General features: G+C 36.5%; 1 protein-coding gene across 4 annotated transcripts in view; it reads right to left on the minus strand.

Moving 5' to 3' along the window:
- The window catches only part of LRBA (LPS responsive beige-like anchor protein), a 729505-nt gene that overhangs the window by 9441 nt on the left and 698109 nt on the right, over window positions 1-21955 (minus strand). For all 4 annotated transcript variants that reach the window (XM_059373625.1, XM_059373604.1, XM_059373615.1 and 1 more), the window contains exons 53-55: window positions 21208-21375; window positions 5432-5533; window positions 1675-1871 (exon numbers count right to left, since the gene is read on the minus strand). In XM_059373625.1, the coding sequence (XP_059229608.1) occupies window positions 1675-1871; window positions 5432-5533; window positions 21208-21375 (467 nt within the window). The remainder of the gene's footprint in view (window positions 1-1674; window positions 1872-5431; window positions 5534-21207; window positions 21376-21955) is intronic.

Below are 21955 nucleotides of genomic sequence, written 5' to 3' on the forward strand. Positions count from 1 at the left end.
GGAGCTGGAGATTTTTGCTCTGTGATGTCTCTTATTCTTCCTCCCTCCCTCCCCAAGGCAGTTAGCTGTGAAAGCGTCAGTCTCTGGAGCCACGGGCACGCAGCGCTCATTTTAGGCAAGCTTGTTTTAATCACACAGTCGCCACTTGCAAGTTAGTATGATAAAGTGCAGGAGTGCTGGGAAAAAGGCAATGGATTGTTTAAGCCTAAAATCCAGTGGGAAATATTACAGGGGGGAAAAAAAAACAATGGCTCTAGGGCAGAGAGGAAAAGCATGTGTGTATGAACAGTCTGCAGAAAGCCTCCTTACTATTGCCTCAAGGAACTTCCCAGAGCCTTCAGTACTAACTGAAATGCCACAGATATTGTTTTAGCCAGCAAGGGATTTCAAATTATTTTACAGATTTATTAGTGTTGCTGACAGTATAATCATAACTCAAAGTGACAGATTATCAACATTATTATTGTAAAGAAAAGAGGAAAGGAAAATCCTCTGATGTGTACTTGGTTTAAATGAAGTATTATGGGAAGGAAGGGAAAAATAAAAGTAGGAGTGCATGCTTTTGTGGTACAGGCAGTCAAAATACAGTGAGGAAAATTCACAGAGGAAAATGAAGAAGACACAGAAGAAATCAATGCTGAGATAGAGAAGTAGCCAGTGCCCGTCATTTCATCAACGTGATCTGTATTTAGGGTTACTGTTTCTTAATACTTCCTGAGCCCAGGATTTGTTCACTTGATAGCAGAGGGGGATCAGATTAGGTCTGGGAAACTGACAGTTTATGTCCTGTAAGCTGCCGTGGGTCAGGAAGGGCAATAAATATTGTCCAGAGCTAGCTTAAAGCCACACCGGGAGGGCAGAGGCCTCTGCGACCCTCTTCACACCCCGACATGTCCGGAGTCCCCTCACCATTCACAGTTCACATGCACCTCCAACCTCATCCTGGAAAATGACGGGAACACCACAGCTTCATTTTATCTTAAGCTGCCCCAGAGGGCTGGGAGTGAGAAAAGGAGGACCTTGAAAAAATAGCCTCTCCAAAGAGCAGTCTTTACTGCTTTCTTCAACCTATAATAACTTTTGGAATCATGTCCTGAAAATGAAGCAAGACTCCAAATGGTCCACTAGCACTATCATTCCTCATTTATCAAAAGGGAATAAATGTCTGCCTCAGTCACATCATAATTGGAAGCCCAACTCCCTTAACTTGCTAATCTTGTTATTCATGAAGAAGTCAAGTCTAGAATGAGACTCTAACCCTGAGTCATCATAATCCCTACCACTCCCACCAGCCACCTACTCGAGTGTGAAGAGGAGTTTTAATTTTAGGTGGAATCCACTATTTTAGCTTCGGTACTCAGAAAATAGGAAACAATCATGTACAGGTAACTTTCTTAGAGAAAACAAATAAGCAAGCTGGTCAATGCTATTGAAAGGCCTCCAGGTTGGCTTCATTGCGTGCTGTCATGCCCAGAACGCTCTGAGTGGGCGATGCCGTCACCACAGCTGTGACACGCCATGGTCTGTGAATACACGAGCCCCGTGCAAGTGCTACCTGGTGATTTTCTTACAGCGTGGAAAGGCTAGAAGTCTCTCTAGCGAACCCTCTCCCTCTTCCCCTACTACACTTGGAGATCAAGATCTAGAAGGGTGGAAAGTCTGTGGTGTACTCACTCTTATGTTATCATCTGTTTCCATAGTGGCCTGAAGTTTCCCGTTGACACTGAATGTACAGAAGCAGCCATTTTCATAGAATATGACACAATGACCCTCTCTTGAAGCCTGAATGAGTTTCGGTTTCAGGCAGTTCTCAGGACCCTCCAAAGTCCTTAGTAAGTCTCCATTCATGGAATGTATGAGACATGGTCCTTCTGAGAAAAGAGAAACAAAAGATAATTTTTTTTTTAAATGATGACAAACATGAATCTTCAGCACTGATTAAACAGGATCAAACAGCTGTAGCAAACCTTTAAAAATTATTTATCTTATATATGTTATTTTAAACAATGTCCTCTGCATGCTGACCAGATCCCACCTTCTACTTGGGAGAGGAGAAAGACAAGTCATATCATTCAAGTTCACTTCTCCTCAAGAGAAGCTACTTTATGAAATTCATTATGCCAAGAGATAATTAAAACACAATGCATTAAGAAAGGAACAGGACAAATTTCAAATCCTAGAGGTGCTTCTGGAAAGGACAGACTGCCACCAAGCTCAGGCTGAAGCTCTGCCTGCATGTTACAGGGGCCCCAAAGCAGTGGTCGCACTGTGGGCCAGCATGAGGACAGCTCATTAGAGCAGCTTTGGGAGGCCTCAGCCTTCTTCCCTCCCATTGCCCATTACAATGAAAGAACATTGCTGGCAGTCCACCCACTCCCTCCCACTCCACCCCCAATAAATTCACCCAGAGATCCTTCTGCAAGCGAGTACACTTGTTGGCTGCCCTCAAAGCGAGCAGCACCTACACTTCCAACTCCCCAAACTGACCTCCAGGCTGAGCTGCCTGAGAATGGGAGCTACTGGGAAAGGCATACACATCAGAGCATTTTCATTTTTATTGAATGCCTGCTACATGTAAAGTAAAGAAGGAAGAGGTAACCAAAACCACCTGTGTGACAAGTAAGTTCTAAGAGATGTCTAAGTCGGACAAGAGGGGTAACGAGTATAAGGCCTGCTGATCTCCAAGCTAAATTACTCAGGCCTACGGGGACTTGTGACCTGACCCCCACAGGACTACTAAGAGCATGACCTTTTGAAAATCAGGGTCTCTACTTTTCTTGACCACTCAGGGAGTTTATAGGCTTTTTGTGTTCTCAACATAAATACATACCAGCAGCCTCTCCCGTGCATGCGGTCCCAGCATGCGTGAGTATCCATGATCACTCTCTAAAGGACACCAGGCCCTCACCACACTTCAAACTTCAGGTTTCACATTAACTGCATAAAGTTCACATTTTGTGACTAGCTTCTCAGTCCACAAATGAATAGGTAAATAACAGAAGTGCATCACGAGGAACCAACCATATCATTTCCCTCAGAGGCTGTCAGTAAAGGTCGCTGATGGTCTGTCCCTCAGTCCGTGCACCCAGAGCTAAATGTGTGGTTGTGCTGCTTCCTCATCTCCAGTGAGAAGCCCACGTGACACTTTACAGAAATGGACCACCAAAAGGGACTACTGGCCAGAAGGAAATGAAAAGTGATAAAGCCAAGAGTGAACTTGGTACTGAATATAAATGGGGTTACAGGAAAAAGAACTGATCCTGCAAACGCTGACATTGCTGAGAATTTAGACATGCAGCCAGAGGACATCCGTGAAGGTGAACTTACTGACATAGATTAGAAAAGGGGTTGTAACAAAAACGGTGATGTCCCAGAAGAAGTGATGCCAGCAAGAACTTCACTTTAAAGGAACCCAAGGAGATGTTTCATGACACTGAATGCACAGAAGATAAAATGTGGGAAGCTGACCAAAACATAGAAAGGAGCATGACAACTGCTCAAATCACAGAAAAGGTTCTCGCTCTTTTATCTTTAAGTTCTACAAAGAAAAGAAGGCAAGCACTGTTGTACTCTTGATAAGTTTCTCATGAGGAAAACACTTCAATTTTCAATGTTTCTAAAGTTTTAAATTACAGTGTATTATGTAAATGTGAGTTTAACTGGGATTTTTTGTGCCTATATGTGTGTGAGTAAAAAACTCTGTAAGCAAATTTTTAATGTTTTGACAAAATAATTTTAAAAACCATGAAACAACCCAAATGTCTCCCACTGATTGTTATGATCACTCCACATGGCTTTTAGCTTGTGTGGTCATTCATATGGTTCTGCACTACCATGCAAAGCAAGGATGACCTTTAATGTGATAGGTTCATTTTGTATGTCTAATTTCTGTGTGTTTTTTGGTTTTTTTTAAGATTTTATTTTTATTTTTTTAAAGATTTTATTTACTCATTTTTTAAATTTTTTTAAAAGGTTCTATTTATTCATTTGAGAGAGAGAGAGCACAAGCAAGGGGAGAGGCAGGGAAAGAGGGAGAAGCAGACTCCCTGAGCAGGGAACCCAATGTGGGGCTCGATCCCAGGACCTTGGGATCATGACCTGAGCTGAAGGCAGACACATAACCATCTGAGCCACCCAGGCACCCCAAGATTTTATTTTTTTAAAGATTTTTTTTTTTTAATTTGTCAGAGGGAGAGAGAGCGAACACAGGCAGACAGAATGGCAGGCAGAGGGAGAAGCAGACTCCCAGCCGAGCAAGAAGCCCGATGTGGGACTCGATCCCAGGACACCAGGATCATGACCGGAGCCAAAGGCAGCTGCCCAACCAACTGAGCCACCCAGGCATCCCTCCAAGATTTTATTTTTAATTAAGCCCTATACCCAACGTGGGGCTCAAAATCATAGCATTGAGATTAGGAATCTCGTGCTCTACTGACTGAGCCAGCAGGGCGCCCCATGTCTATTTTGGATCCTGTATAGTCTAAGAACTTCTATTTGCTCAGGATATATGAAATTCTTAGATATAAGAAGGGGAAAAAAATCTAGTAGGTATAGAATTCCTGGTATCATTATTTTACTGCCCTGACTAACTAAATTTTTAAATACAATCCTCTTAATATTTAATAAGTCTTGTTAGCTAGACTAAGTATTATAGTTCGAGACACAGATAAGGTGAGTCAAATATTCAATGCATCCCCATCAGATAACTTTCAAATATAGGATTATAGTACTTTTTTGTGTGTTCAGACCTCAGCTCAGGGCAGAGAGACAGAGAGATGGATAAACTATTGTGATGGAATAAGCAATGAATTCAAAACAGCTCTGTTCCAGGGCAGATCCTGATTTGTTGTGTGTCCTCTTTGAAAGCTTGCTTTGTGGTTGATAACTCTGGCCTAAATATATGATGACATGGCAAGAGCAGACCTCCCCCAGGAGAACCAGCTCAAGTGTCTTCCCACTCCACTCTCAATGCCATCCTGGCTCCTGCCTTGTTCTGAGATTTGGAAGTTAAAACAGACCAGGTCAGTTTCCCTCCAGGTGTGAGATGGAACCCAGCCCGGAGTCCAGAGGAATAAACAAATAGACAAAGATGTTCCTTGTCCCCACCTCCCTCATCAGAGCAATGCTGTGAAACAATTCTCTGTGACAGTGCAGATGTTCTGTACTTATGCTGCTTGGTTCAGTAACCACAGTCATGTGTGAGGCGTGAACACCTGAAAAGTGGCTAGTGCCACCAGGGACCTGCATTTTAAACTTTATGTAGTTAAATCACATAAGTAATTAATTCAATAAGTAATTAGTTGATTCAAATAGTCCTACATGGCTAAGAGCTACTATAATGGACAGCACAGCTTGGAGAAAAAAGTACCAAATCCATCCTTGCCAAACACCAAAAAACGCATACATTTTATTGAGGGCACCATGGGTTTACCTTTGGAGCCACTTAACACCAGGCCCAGCTCAGCACAGACGGCAGCACAGGTGATCTCACAGTCGTGGCCTGTTAGAATGGCTCGAGGAGTGGTGGTCTCACCTTTAGACAGAAACAGATAAAAACAAATCAAGTTCAGGCAGGGGGTTACCTCTCTCAGCTCCCTCTACTTAAATAACAAACGATTTGTTCCTAATTCCTGTAACACCTAAGTCCCAGTTTGGAAATCTGTCCCAAAACCCTATTTTAGCACTAAATCCCAACTATATGCTAGAGTATGAAGACCAGTTGCCAAATTTCCAACCCTTACAAGACTATCAAGCAACAGGAATTGAAAATACAGAGTAAAGTAAGACAAAAATCTGCATTGTAGAATGACTCAGATACTTCCCAAATATAAATATAATCCCCTCAATTAGATGATTTATAGATGGATGATTATAAAAGTAGTATCTCTGGCTTGATCCACATTTCAAAGAAAGGCAGCCCCACCCCCCCTCCTTTTCCATGGGACCCTGAGATCTTGTGGTAAAGACAGTCTGAACTAGGACAGGATACCTCAAAGGAACCCCTCTCTTAAATGCGTATTTACTAATCTTACGTATTTTCTTAATACAGAAATCTAACAGTGTATTTTCTGTGGTTCAAAGAACAGAGGGGAAATAGAGCAAACTCTTCCATGTAGTTCTGATCGTGACTGAAAACTAGTGGAGGAAGATGAGGAAAGGCTAACAGAGAAGGAGTATCCAGATAATGGAAGATGTTTCCAGACATTTTCACAATAGAAGAAGTCATCCTGTATCTCTGTCCCCAACCCCCCCCCAAAAAAACCCCCACAAAACTGGTTAATAAGGAAGCCACACCACAAACAGGCCTGACCCAGATAAAGAAGACAGTAATAGGCTTCATTTGTGGCTTGATTCATTCCAATTGGCAAGGATAAGCCAAATTCCATAATTAGCCTGAAGAATACTATTTTCAGACCACGCTAGTCCTCCACTTTTATAGTCTCTAAAGACAAAGACACACAAAGCCTTTGTAAGTGGAACTAGAGAGCAGTGTTCTATTAGCACGCTTCGATTTCCTCGATTTGGATTGGTTTCACAGGAAGATTGCTAAGTGATACCATGTAACCTAAAAGAGGCAAATGTGCCCAGAAGAAGGTCTCTAGCACCAGCTGTGGAAGTCTTAGAAAAGAACAACTTGTTATCCTCTCAGGTAGGTCAGGGAATATCCAGCAAAAACCTATTGTCTTTGGAAAGGCAAATATTGGCTGTCAAAAAATTAAACTAACTTCCAACGCAGTGGTTTTTGTGATGGGTCCCAGTGGAGTCTCTGAAATTTCATGCAAAATATATGTACATGCCTGTGTTTTCCTGGGAGGATGGCGAGGGGAGGAAGGAAAATAGCTTATCCTGAATGCACAGAGATCCATGACCAAAAACAGGGGAGGCGTCTCCTATGGAGACAGGGCCCTAGTTTATGTGCCTCCTGCCCCACTTCAACGGAAGCCTGCAGTCCAGCCGTTATAAAGGAGTATTACGGTGCATTTGTTGTGGCACAAAATGTGTAACTGTGTCCCCACAGAGTGCCTCACAGCTTTTGGTGACTCTGAGTACTTCTGCAATGAGATGTAAGTGGAGAGCTGTCACGTCAAACTCTGCGCCACACTGGCTGTGCCCCATGCAGCCAGACGCTGAGACCGGCTTCCAAGCTTCGTGACAGAGGCAGATCCTAAATGACATAGTACAAGGCAAGGGGCTTGGTTTCTTTTGATTCAAAGTTTAGAAACTTTGAGGGAAACCCACCTTAATTACAAAGTTCTTGTACTTTTTGCAAAGTACTTGACATTTTGCAAACCAGGAAGAATTTGTTATAAGAACTAGGTTTTTTTCCTTAAAAAGTACATAAATTTGGGAGATTTTTTTAAAGAAAAGAAGCACATAATGTAAGCAAGTCTGAACTACTAAACTTTCTGTTAGGGATCAGCTTTGCCACAAAAATTATAAATAAGTGTGTTTTAAAAAGTTACCTAGAGTTAAGTCCTGATTCACGCTTTCCCCTTTTCCCAAGATGCTCTACATTCTACAAAATACTGTACAATATTATTTTCAAAATTAATGTTTAATTATATATATATATATATATATATATATATATATATATATATTTATGCAATCTTTTTAAATCAAGAATTAAAATCACTAAGCTCCAAGGAATACACCTTCAATGTGATGGTTCCTTTTTTGTTTTCATAAGTTACTATTTTATTGAGGCAGGGAGGTTTGTGTTTTAACTTGAGTTGTCTTGGAATTCCTTAGTGGGAAATGAAAGTTTGAAGGAAAACTGATGGCAACTGAAAGCACTCTAAAGTGTGAGCCAAAGTAAACAAAGACAGATGGATAATGGACCCAGAAAATGTTGTCACTTAAGCATGTCAGTGCTGACTTTTTGTTTTCTAGGTCTAAGATTTTTTTCTCAGGGACAGAGTGAGGAAGTAAGAAGATTGCTAATTATGTTTCTTTAATGTAAAAGTTGAAACACTGAGAATTTTCTAGGACTGTAAAGTTAGAGTTTAGGAAGGCACATGATTAAGGCCATAAAGTGGGTTAAGACAAAAACATTCTTTTTTGTAAACTCACAATTAAGATTTTTTGTAAGTATGTTTTCCTTACGAAATAGAAGTTTCCAATGATCCACACTATACCAATCATTTCTCCCTCCCCAAGTCAGAAGACATACACATATTGCATGATTTCAATACTGTAAAAGATTTTTCTTTTCCTAAAAAAAAAGAAAAAAAAAAGATTTTTCTTTTCCTAAAGCCTAATCTCTAAATAAAGAATTGTTCAGTGCTAGGACTTTGGCTTCAAAGTTTGGCAAAATGTTCTCTAACCCAGGAAGCAGGTTAGACAGTTCAGGAAATACAGAAGAAAAAAAAAAAAAAAAGGAAAGGAAAAGAAAAACAACAAATTAAAAACATAAGGGTAAACTTATGACCACTGGGTTGTTCTCAGGTAACTCGTTTCACAAACACTTGCTGGATTTCCAGTAGGAAGACTGCGCTATTTAACATTCCCTCCCCGTTAGGAAATGTACATTAATAGCCCCTAAAATCCATGTACAAGAATATAAGGAGGTATATCAAATCCTCTTAAAAAAGCTATTTCCAGTTTTGTTTAAAGACCGTGTGTGTATTCCCTTTATTATCTGCTATGCAGACTGAGTATTCTTTACATTTTCTCATCAAAAAATTCTGTTCACAGTAAATACTTATTGGATTTTTGTAAGTTCCAATAAACCAAGTGTTTTAAATATTAAAATTTCTCTACAGTAAATAGAATTATAGGATATGGGACTTAAATCCAACAGATCCGAACTGTTTAAATGCGACAGATACTTTGGGGACCATTTGGAATAAGGGTAGAGGGGAAAATCAGAGGCAGAAGACAGGCTTTATATGTGACTCACACAATCTATTTCTCTGGAGTTATGCTATTATATATCATCCTGCATCATAGAGCTCAGCAATAATCTCCTACAGAAAGGAAAGGCAAAACTGCTCCGTATCTGTATATATTTGTTTGGAAAGTCTAGAAATGAGATCTAGGAACCATGTATACTCATTGCCATGGTAGCACTCACATCCCAACCTCATGCCAGCCCTGAGAGTTAACACTTAAGGGGGAAAAGCAACTCAAATAAAACAATACTGGCCATACAGTGCTTTTTCAAAGACCCCAATGCTATCACCATTTTTTACTGAAGTCTCTAAACCAAATAAAGAGCAGGGGGGGGGGGGGGAAGCCTTCTGAAAAATATCAGATTAATTCTTTGATAAAAATTTGCAGTAGTTAATGGATACAAGAAGTCTTTACTTTTGCTCTTTGAGATAACAGGATCTACCAAAAGCTAGATCATAAAGCAGAACAGAGTCCTTTAAGAACCTTTTAAAGTCTTACTGCTTTAAAAATCGTCATGGCATTCAATAAAGCTGAGGGAAAAATTTATCTTGTTGCTAGTTTAAGGGGCTACACTTCAAACTCTCCTTAAAGAAAAATAAAAAGAGAAAGAGGATAGACTTCTTGGACTGCTTTGAAAAGCTTGAGCAATTACTTCAAAGGAAAGGGTGTCTTTGTCCGGAGAGCAGGTTTATGACTACTGATGCAAATCCTAACCAAAGGCTGAAAAGGATACTCGGCGCATCTTTATGGATGGCCTTAAAGGAAGATGAACAAGTCAAAGGAGATTAAAGACAGCCCAAATCCTGCCAAGAATACCAGGACACACCAGTTTTTACAGATGTGCTTTTCTCAGTACATTATACTGGAAATATCAGTACAAATTTACAGACACTATTCTAACAACCCAACTTGAATTTAAACAGCACAAGATCTCCATAATACCCAGTTAGCATGTATACTGGACCTATGTTTTTTAAAATATTAGGTGACATGTTTTACACCATTAGGCAGGATAACAAATGTTTTTATTAACTGTGTTTCTTTGGTGCCCTCATAACTAAGTATATTTCTCTAGCAAATGGACCCTGAGCCTCTTACAGTTATACCTCAAAGAAGAGAAGAGGAGACAGTAATTTCTCTAGCACCCTGTTCATAAATATTCAATGAGAAAAACATTTCAAAAGATATGTCTCCATTAAGGCAAGGGGAATTAATAATCCAGGTAAAAATAGACCAGACATGAATTTCTGGCAAACTTTTGACTTACATTTTAAAAAATAAATTAAGTTCTTGGTATTTTTGGCATCATCTCCTCAAGTCTTATAAAAATTAAATTACTTTAAAATACACTACAAAGTTCTCATTAGCAGTTTAAGTATGTTATTAGCAGAGAAAGAATCCCCTGCATTCATTCCTCATTTTTAAAATACCATTTATTATGAAACGATGTTTGGTTCAACATCCTCCTATTCCTACTTTTTTAGAAATGAAATTAGTTTTTTCAATTAATACTTAGTGTGGATGACTCCTGGGCCCAAAGTTAACATTTTTCAATTGCTTTTTCATTCATTCACTTACTCCTTCGTTCACTTAATAGCCTTTATTGGATATATATTATGTGCAATGCACTGTGGAAACCAAGAGGGGAATAAAATATAGTCTTGTATTGGCAAATGACTTGATTCTAAATGGTCAGTGGATCAGGTTTTATAGTACTTTACTATAAACCTGCAAATTATAAATAACTATATTTGGAAAGGTCAAAAAGCTGTACTGAAGTTCAAACTATTTATTACAAATGAATTTTTATACAAAATGAGTATTTCACAGCAATTAATAAAGTCCTTAAATAAAAACAACTGATATAATTTTCCACATTATTAAAATGTAATACCATCTGACCTCTTATGGAGGTAAAACAAAATTTGAAACCCAGCTTTGTTAAAAAAGTCATTTCAACAGAGTATTCATTCTGAAAGAAAACACAAATTTAAAGCTAAATATAAAAGTTATTAGGTATATATAGAAGTTTTATAATCTAAGTATTATATAATATATGCCAGTCATTTCCTAAAGATGGATACTTCTATTTTGCACCGGCCATTTATTCCATTTTAATTACATTTTGATTACTACAATGCAGAGAAAAAAAATTCACGTGAAAACTGTACACTAACCTTTCTCATGTGGCTCACCATAATGGCAAACTGAGAAAGGAAATGGCTTTCTGAAGCGGAAATGAGGTTAGCTACTAAATGTTTCTTAAACCTTTCCCATTAACTTCCTAGTGTCCCGATGGGAATTATAACACTACACTTTAATTATGCAAAGGGAAATTATATGAAATTTGTTCTATTCCTTCTATCTCCACCAACTCTTCTCCTCCTCTCCGTTCATCATTGTCTCTTTGGTGAAAAACATGATAATTTGGTCAAACATACAGACTACAGAAAATAAGCCAAAGATGCACTTAGGGTGAGACAACCATAAGAGAGCAAATTTTGGTAGCTTCCTCTTATAAATAATACTAGAATTATTAATACAAGACAAGATGATGTTGGTACAAAAATCCTTTATAAGTTCCTGGTTTATAATCTTTCTCCTCTCTGTCTGTGTGTGCATTTGTTTCTCTCTTCTAAGCAAAATCAGAAAATGTGTTTGTGAGTTTGTACCTACAACTGTATACTTAAAGTATAACCCTAAAGTGTGTAATAATATTTAAAAATACAAAATCCTAAGCGCCTGTGTGGCTCAGTTGGTTAAGTGTATGGCTCTTGATTTTGCCTCAGGTCATGACCTCAGAGTCCTCAGGCTGTCATGAGACTAAGCACCCACCATCTTGGGCTCTGTGCTGGGGTGGAGCTGCTTAAGATTTTCTCTCCCTCTTTCTCTGCCCCTCCCCCACTGGAGCACTCTCTAAAAAACAAAACGAGAGGCACCTGGGTGGCTCAGTCCTGAAGCGTCTGCGTCTGTCTTCTGTTCCGGTCATAATCCCAGAGTCCTGGGATTGAGTCCCTTGTCTGGCTCCTTGCTTCTCCCTCTTCCTCTGCCCCTCCCCCTGCTTATGCTTTCTCTCTCTCTCTCTGACAAATATTAAATAAAATCTCAAAAAAAAAAAAAAAAAAAAAAAAAGCACCCCACCCAAAACAACGCAAAATCCTGTGGTGCCTGGGTGGCTCAGTGGGTTAAACTTTTGCCTTCTTGTGATCCCTGTGTTCTGGGATTGAGCCCCAGGATGGGCTCCCTGCTCATCAGGGAGCCTGCTTCTCCCCTCTTCCTTTACCCTCTCCTGCCCCCCTGCTAATGCTCTCTCTCAAAACAAATAAAAACTCAAAATCCTAACATGATGCATACTGTCCGAAGAATTCAGTTTAGAAAATTATCTCTGTATTATCCTTTGCGAAAACAAAGCATGCTTTAGTGACAGGATTGCATCAAATTTTCTACAGCTGATGGCCTAATTTATCAAATTGCAGTACAAACTGCAGTACAGTTTAGTGATTCACAATGGCACCTCTGGCCTAGAATTCTAGCTAGCTATGTGACCTCTCGCGGGCATGTTCTCATAGTTTCAATAAGATCTAGGAGCTTCAGGGCCCTGGGCAGCAAGTAAAGACGTATTTATAATCACTCTGTGCCTCATCTATAAAACAAGGGTAATAATAGTAGTCACCAGACAGGACTATTATGTGAAGTGTCTCTGATGGCGCCCAGCATCACCTAGGAGTAAAGTAGTAGTAGTAATAGTTGAATGATTTTTACTCTCTGTTGGAGACATTCCTTTCAGCAAAAGTAGGAATCATATCTAATTCTACACTGCATAAATGAAAATTAGAGATGGTTAGGATTATTTTTGTTTCTTGTCATTCTTTTGTTTAATTTCTAAGGATCATACTTTGATTTCTCCCATTCTTCCTTTTCTTAGACTTTTCAGCCTTCCCTAACAATCCATATAAATTCTGATGAAACTAATAGCTAGAAGACTAGAGCAGAAAGTGAAGGTATATTAATATAATTAGGTATTCCTCCCGATATATCTTTGTCTCTGATTATCAAAGTCACACATGCTCATTATAAAACATTCAGATAATTTAGTAAATTATGAAGAAGGAAATGAAAAAACTGCCTCTAAATTCCACTACCTATAAATAACTGTTGCTAAATAACATAATAAAAAATACTGTGTTGGCTGTCATTCGGGACTTTTACCTATGCATAAATATACACAGAATACAAAGTATACACACAGACCTAGATACCTATAAGATACATTATACATGTAGTTTGGTGATCTTTTACACTAAATCATACAGATAGCTTATTTTCCATGTCAATACCACAAACTCATAATACATTAATGGCCATGCAGTATTTCATCCTCTGAACATATCAAATTCTACTTAACTGATGTGTTTCTTTTTCCTACTTTCTTGAGACTTTTCATTTTTTGAAGCCCCAAAAAGAGGCTTAATATTCACTCTAATTCATTGATAGCTCCTATAACTGTATATCTAGTGCCTAGTAATACGAACATAAAATTCTGCCTCCAAAAAAGAATGTAGATAAAAATATTTCACATCTTTGTCTATTAGAAACATTCTGAATTTGACACTAAAAGCAAAGGCAACAAAAGCAAAATACAAACAAGTACTTCAAACTAAAATGCTTCTGCAGAGCAGAAGAAACCATCAGTAAAATGAAAAGGCAACCTATGGAGTAGGAGAAAATGCTTGCAAATTATATATCTAATAATATCCAAACTACATAAACAGCTCATACAACTCAACAGCACAAAAGAAACAAACATAAAACAATGTGATTTATAAAAATGGGCACACGAATAAATGAATGAGTGAGTGAATGAATGAATGGCAGAGAATGTGAATAGGTATTTTTTCCAAAGAAGACATACAGACGGCCCACAGGTACATAAAAAGGTGCTCAACATCACTCATCATCAGGGAAATGCAAATCAAAACAACAATGAGATATCACCTCACACTTGTTAGAATAACTGTTATTAAAAAGACAATAAAGAGGGGTGCCTAGCTATCTCAGTCAGGAAAGCATGCAACTCTTGATCTCAGGATTGGGAGTTTAAGTCCCATGTTGGGTACAGAGATTATTTAAAAATAAAATCTTAAAAAAAAAAAAAAAGCTACTTTCACTTAAGACTATCCTTAAAAAAAAAAAAGGAATAATAACAAGTGTTGGAAAGATGTAGAGAAGAGGGAACCCTCATGCACTGTTGGTAGGAATATAGATTGCTATAGCAACTATGGAAAGCAATATGGAAGTTCCTCAAAAAATTAAAAATAAACTATCTTATAATACAGCAATTCCACTTCTAAGTATCTATCTGAAAGAATGAAAAGACTACCTTGTAAGGATATGTATACCCTCATGTTCACTGCAGCATTATGTATAATAGCCAAGACATGGAAGCAATGTGTATCCACCAAGAGATGAATGGATAAAGAATATGTTTGCTCTTCACAAGTGTGTGAACACATACACACACACACACACACATAAATATATCAGTGTATTATTATTCATTCATTTAAATAAAAGGAGATCTCCTATTATTTAGGATGGACCTTGAGGGCATTATGCTAACTGAAATAAGCCAGACTGAGAAAGAAAAATACTTTATAATCTCACTTATATGTGGAATTAAAAAAAAAAAAAACCCAAAACCAAACAAACAAAAAAACTGAACTTAGAGATACAAAGAACAGACTGGTAGTTGGCGGGGAGAGGAGATGGCAAAGATGGTCAAAAAGGTACAAACTTTCAATTATAAAATAAATAAGTCCTGGTAATGTTCAGCATGGTAACTATAGTTAATCATACTATATTGTATATTTGAAAGTTGCTAAGAGAGTAGATTTTCATCACAGGAAAGAATTTATAACTATATATGGTGATAGATGTTACCTAAATAAACTGTGGTGATCATTTTGCAATATATACATATTACAAAATATACATTTTGCAATATATACATATTATACATATTATCAAGTCATCATGTCATACACCTGAAACAAATATGTTATGTTTGTTAATTTTATTACAATTAAAAAAAGGAAACACCCTGATGCCATTTACTCCAAGGAAATAAAGCAATCTCTCAGTTGTAGAAAATTACAAGGTACAAGAATAAAAGCTAAAAAGTTTAGCAGTCACGAAGCCTTAGCCATGGGAGGCATAAAGAATTCTAAGGATTTTTTTCCTAACTAAAAATACTTCAAATCTAGAATCTGAAGTCTGGCCAAGCCTATTTGTGAGCAAAATTACTTTAAAGACTAGAGCAATTGTGGCTTTGTAAAAGAAATCATTAGAAGAATTTAAGTATTTAATTTCATATAAAAATGAGTCTCTTTTAATAAATTCTCAGGAATATCTAAAGTACAGTATGAAGTACATATACACCAAACTGTCCGACCATTTCTCTGACAGGAACTTTTGGGAAGGTGATAAAGTCAGTCTAATACATTGTTCCAGGAGGTCTTGATTAAATGTGCCCTTATAGTGGTTCTCCAGTAATTTTAGACACAGACACAGACACAGACACACACACACACACACACACACGCATGCCCACATGCACACATATTCAAAAAAGCAGAAGAATCCAGCTTTAAGGGATGGAAGAAGTAGCTTGTGATTTTGCAATTTCAAGGCATATTCGGTTTCAATTAAATGAAAGAAGGTACGCTCACAATTTTCTTTGAGAACTTTAATTGCCTGGAGGGAACTTAGATCTCCTGACATTAGCTCTACCAATTATTTGAAACTAAATTTCCCATCTGAGCATAAAGTATTAGACAAGCAACTTTCTTTGGTGTGACACTGTTAAAGACTACACATGAAGATACTCAGTTTCTATTTGAGGGTGTAAATCATCATTTCATCTGTTTTCATATTTGTAGGACTGCAGCCTATGGCTGAATGGTATAGTCATTTTTCTCTGCAACTAAACAAGGTAAATAAATGTGATATATTGGCACATCACGCCACCACTCTGCATATGGTGCGCATTAAGGTTGTATTCATTTGCCATATGAATATAATTCCTTTTACCACATCTACTATTAGTTACAAGCAGTAAATACAGAGTTGTTTTGCTGGAACTCGAGGGCCTGCATTACATCATGGAGCACTAAACATCCTGGACCTTCTGGAGAATTTCATAAACGTAGTAGTTTAATGTCACCTGAACTTGAACACTGCCAACATGCTGCTTCAAACCCAACTTGATGAATTCTTCAAGAAAAAAAGAAAAATACAGGGCAGTCTTAGTGTTAGTACAACAGAATAGGCCAGAAGTCAGGCCATAAGGAAAGCTCTCGATGAGGGGAATACAAGAACTCATGCTCTAGACAAAGAATCAGATCAAGAGTTGTACCCCAGGTACAGCAAGGCTACTTGTTTCGAGCACTGCTTTTATATTCAGAATAAAGTGAACATAAGGTTAAAATATCCAAACAATTTTCTTCCACTGTAGCTTACTGAAGACCCGTGATCAAGAAGATAAGAGTATATCTCATGACAAACTGATGCTTTGTTTCGTTACGCATAGGTTGTGCTTACTTTTTCCTTAAACAATGTATTTATTATAAAATTCCAAATCCACATGAAGGTGGGAGAAAAGAAGAAAGTGATTTCTTTTAAAAACTCATATGGCTCAGCACAAATATACATATCTTGGCATTTATGATCTATAAACAATACATCACAGCCGATTAAAAACAAAGTACAGCTAACTTTTCAAGTACTGATTTTCAAATTTACCAACATTACGTCCCCAAGTACATCCAGCAGATGGTGCTCTAGGACACCTACTTACAGAGAGTAGTACTGTTTGTGTTACATCTGCCTATATTTTGACAAGACAAAGAATAAGGATTTATCAGTAGCTTCAGTAAAACATATTAGGCTTTATGATAGAAAAAACATAATTCCTAAATATGTGCACAAAAATATACATATGCATAAGCACATGTGCACAGAAGCAACCAGTAAATAATTCACACCTGGACATATAATGATACTACTTTTCTTAGAGACTGATGAGTAGTCCATGTATATCAGTGGTATTTATAGTCATATGGCAAGATCATTCTAAATTCATTAAAAAAAAAATTTAGAATGGCCGAAAGTTAGAATTCATTTTTAATTATAGCAGGAATGTCTCATTAGGGTGATACTAGTAAAATTAACAACAGTAGGATTTACGGTAATGACTGAGGTGATTGATGAGAGTATAACAAAATGAAGTTTTAGACAGAGAAAAAGCAGGGCAGCTATGGCATACAGTACTTTAAAAAACAGCTCTGTGGTCTGTTAGTGCTAGCCTTATGGTTAATAAAACCTTCTTTCTAATTAATGGTGCTGAAATATTCTTAAAGAACAGAATCTTGTTGTTATGAAAAAACTTCAATACTCCTGCTTTTTTTTTTTCTTTCAGTAGACGCCATTCCCATAAAGGAGAAAGCTGACATAGATTAGCATGTCTGATTGCAAAGAGGAAAAAAATGCCACCTTTCAATCAAATCAAAAACAGAATGTGAGAATGGAAAAGTACTTTACTGAAATACTATATACACACATCCACAAAACACCCTCAGTCAGCAACCATTTGCTTCTCAAGCTAATCAACTGCTTTTTAAAAAAAATTACTCAGAAGCCTGAAAATTCTTAATAAGCATTTAATTTTAAGTTTATGATCTAGTAATACAAAAATCATAGATAGTAACTATTTTGTAAATTTTCATCTCGTTTATAAGATCATTTCAAAGTTTAAAGTATTTAAATGTCAACAGAATGCACTGGGGCACATTTTCTCCAAAATTTGCGAATATACAGTCTGTATAGCACTATTCTGAGGAAAAAAATGCATGTTTCAGTAAAGCATTTTGGTACACAAATGCAGTTGTAAAACACAAAGAGTACTAGGGGAAAGGGAGGTATGCTTCCATGGAGAAAATATCTTTCGTTAAAATGTTCTCGGTTAATTTTATTTAAAAATCTACAACTAAGTGGAATTGTATCTTAATTTTTCTTTTTGGTAAGAAAATTGCATTCCACAGGAGATAACTATCACAAAACAAAAGAGTCGAAGATGAAAAACTATCTGTTATACAGGAAAACAAGGTTTTTGCCACGTGATCTAGGCAGAGTTTATAAAACATGTGTATCCTTTTAAAAGCCCAAGATAAACTAAATATAGGTTTTATGCAGCTGAATTAGCCAGATTTTGCCCAAGTAAGGTGTAATTTAATACTGGATAACATGATTTTTTAAAAAATAGGAATAAAGCTATGAACTTCACATATAGCACTAATGTCAGATTTATAGAAAACGGCGCAGGCATATGACCCTAGGAAGGAAAATCACTAGCTTATTCTCGTGATTTTTGGGGCAAAAAAAACAAAACCACACAAAAACTAAATGCTTGAGTGAGACCTATAAAATGCAGAAAAAGCAATAGTTTAGTTTTCTTTAATTTTCTCTTCAAGAGAGAGAAAAAAGTCTGTGTGCAAATATTTAAGTTGAGGCATTGTGTGCATTTATAGACCAGGCTGAAATTATATGTTAAAAAAAAAAGTGTAGCTGTTTCTTAAAGGTCATTTATATTGCATCCAGGAGATAAAATGTAGGAATAAGCATAAGCTAAAATTCCTCATCTGAAAAGCTCTGACTTCAGCGGCTGCATCGTGGAGCCATCAACGAGCCAGAGGCTTATAAAATCTGAACCAGTCTGCATAAATGTGTAAAACACAGTTCACATGCATGGTAAAAATGTTTTTTTTTTTTTTGAAAAGCTTAAACTGGCTTGTTCATTTTTCTATTCTAATGCGTGGAAATTCTCATTATATGAAAAAGTGCCTATTTGTCTTTCTCCCAGATTCATCCTTCAGAGCTAAAGCAAAATTAGATTGGGAGATCAGACACTATAAAAGGGCCAGAAAGGATGAGGTTCACTTTGAGAAAGGTAATTTAATTTAGTCAAGATACAGTACAATTTTCTACAATTTTTATTAGATGTGCTGTTATGTTATTCTTTTATTTTTCTTCTCTTTTCATTACCAGCATTACTAGGAGTTAATATCCACCATACTGCAGACAATGAGAGGGTATAGATGAACTGCTTTATGAAAAATATAACATTATAATATATACTCTAATGCCAACAAGATGGTGTTTGTGGGGTGATTTATTTGCTCTGAGCATTCTGTGCTTCTGATAACACCTTAAGTCAGTTACTATTGTTGCTTTCATTTTACAGACAAGACAGAAGGACCACAGCAAAGCTCGGAACTTAGATTTGCTTTAACTCCAAACTCCAGGATTTGGTCAATGCTATTTGATTCATTTTTTTTAGAGGACAAGCATGTAAAAACCATCTCTAGGATGATTTATAAGGTATTTAAATATATATTTCTCCCTTCTGGAAAAGCTGAATATTTCTAGTTTAAAAATACACGTTAATTTCTGAATAACGGCCACTACATATAAGTGTTGCTAATAAGCCTTTAGCTACTTCTCAGAGTACACATTGGTAATGACCATGTATAACATATAGAACACAATTAGGTCATGAAAATAAAAAAACAAAAACCAAACCAAAAATTCTTTTCTTGTGTTTGGAATGCTGTAGGTGAATGAAACACATTATTTGAAGGCAAGAGAAAATTCTTCCTAAATATTTTTAGCTAAGTAACAAACTGTATATTTATTATTTATGTCAAGCCTAGGTTTGTCTTAGATCATTTACTAAATCTCAGTAACTAAATTTATAGACAGAGGAAAAAAAGAAATTGAAAGTAGACCCTCCTAAAAGGCCAGAAATGAAGAAGGAGCAGAATGTGAGTCCATAATGTAAAGAACATGAAGTCTTTCTCAAACAGAAGTGACAAAATCCCTGAAGTCTACATGTTTAAAAATTTTATAATTACATATAAAATGCAGATGTCTGTATAAATATGAGGAATACACAGACGCACTGCCCCCCCCACTGAAACACATACACCAAGTCTGTATTATCCAAAGCATCACAGTCTTAAGGTGATTTTTCATATTCTATTTGTATGGGGAATCGTCCCTGATTTGAGTAACATACGAAATATATATTGGAGGATTTAATAAAAATTATGTTTACCCATCACATAAAACAAGAAAAAAAATATTTCCCATACAGTTCTTTTAAAATTATATACTGGTTTTTTACTAAATATTTTTTGAAATATTTAATTATAATATTATTAATTTAATAATTAAAGGTTTCATTTTCAATCAAATATTAGACATTTAACAAGCACAGCTTGAAGAAGTCAATCCAAAATGTGATGGACTGAAACATATTCAGACTATTTCATAATTTGGAGTGAAGTACCACGATATTCAGGTAAAGCAATCTGGGACAAAATGGTGCTTCCTTAACCAAATACAGGGCAACTTGCTTTAAATTAAGAAACTGTAAATATTTAAGAGCAGTTAAAATGCTCTACCTTATGAAGTAAAAATCTAAAGCTATTCTTGCAGGAACTCTTCAGTGTTGTCATAATCATTTTAATTAAATTCTCATTTTTCAGGTGGTCCCTTTAATTGTTTTCTCCTACTTCTTAATGTGTTTTTCTAAAGCCATTTCTTTTCTGCAGCTGTGTGCGATTGGTTTTAATGGTAGCTGCTTCCTTTTTTGCCTTCTGTGAATTACAATTTTAAATGGTTACACATTTTTTGTTTTACTGCCTTCAGCATAGTTTCATAAAGATGTTTAAGGCTGTTGGTGAACATATTCATTTCCCATCTGAAAAACCAAGAGCCAATTTGAATATTCCATGTTGGCCTTTTATAACCTGTTTTATCTTTTAATATGTAAATGAAAGCATATTCTTTATAAAGACTGGTTCATTTCCACAAAATTATAATTGTTCTTTTGCTCTCTTAAAATATGAATTTGATAAACAAGATAATATGTGGTTGCTCTTTTATGTTATATCTTGTTCGTGAATGGAACACCTCTATTTGGTGACAGCCATTTCCAATGAAGAACTAGCATTTTCAGTTCATAAGAATAATCTGTAATATGGAAAAGAGATTTCATAGTTGCACTTGAGAATTATCAATGCTAACAAAACATACTTGAAAGGCTATCTAGAACTTTCTTAAATTATAACTAAGAAATTAAAAAGACTTGATAATTCAGTTTCACTTTCACCATGATAAAAAACATTAATTCACTGCAAAATGTTATTATATATCACTTATAACAGTTTACTTATAAAATAAGTTTGTACTTACTGCCTGGGTTATCTCCAATCCCGCTGCTTTTTCCATTCCAGTACCAGAGCAGAAGGGTCGCGTCACGTGATCCTGAGAGAATGTAGCAATTTCCCCCAATATAGGACTCAGAACGAGTGAGGCAAGTGACCACATCCCAATGGCCAAATACCACCTGAGTCAATTTTCCTGAAATACAAAACAATTTTCTTTAAAACTGCTATAAAATTTAAAAAATTCCTGTGACTATTTCCTTTGTAAGATAATGAAGTCATATTATCTCAGATTCTGATGATTCAGAATTTACAACATGGATGGAACTAGAGCGTATCATGCTTAGCAGAATTTACAATCAAATGTGATCTGGCCTAACCTAAAAGTTTTCTTCGAATATTAGTAACAACAAAAATCAATTGAACAGTGGTAACATTTCTGAAAGACATAATGTTAAAAATTTTTGAGGAACATGGTACCATATCATTATACATGGCTACTATAAATTCCAAATGAATCACGTCTACTGATTAAAGCAGGCCCAGAAGAACTTGCATTTGGAATGACTTCAGCAATATCTTAAGTTCCTTTGTATGGTTCAAAGCACAATAAAACTTAGGTGGTGCCTTTCTTTAAGTACTCTATAATTCAGACTTTGCTAATACAAACTTCTCTCTGAATCAGTAAAGATTTAATGTGCTTCTTTTTTTCAAAGTGTTTTATCCAAGGATGATATAAGTCACTTTGGAGAGTTTCTGTTCTTTTTAAATCAGAA

The sequence above is a fragment of the Mustela nigripes genome, chromosome 1 (genome assembly GCF_022355385.1).
Source record: "Mustela nigripes isolate SB6536 chromosome 1, MUSNIG.SB6536, whole genome shotgun sequence".
Taxonomy (NCBI): Eukaryota; Metazoa; Chordata; class Mammalia; order Carnivora; family Mustelidae; genus Mustela; species Mustela nigripes.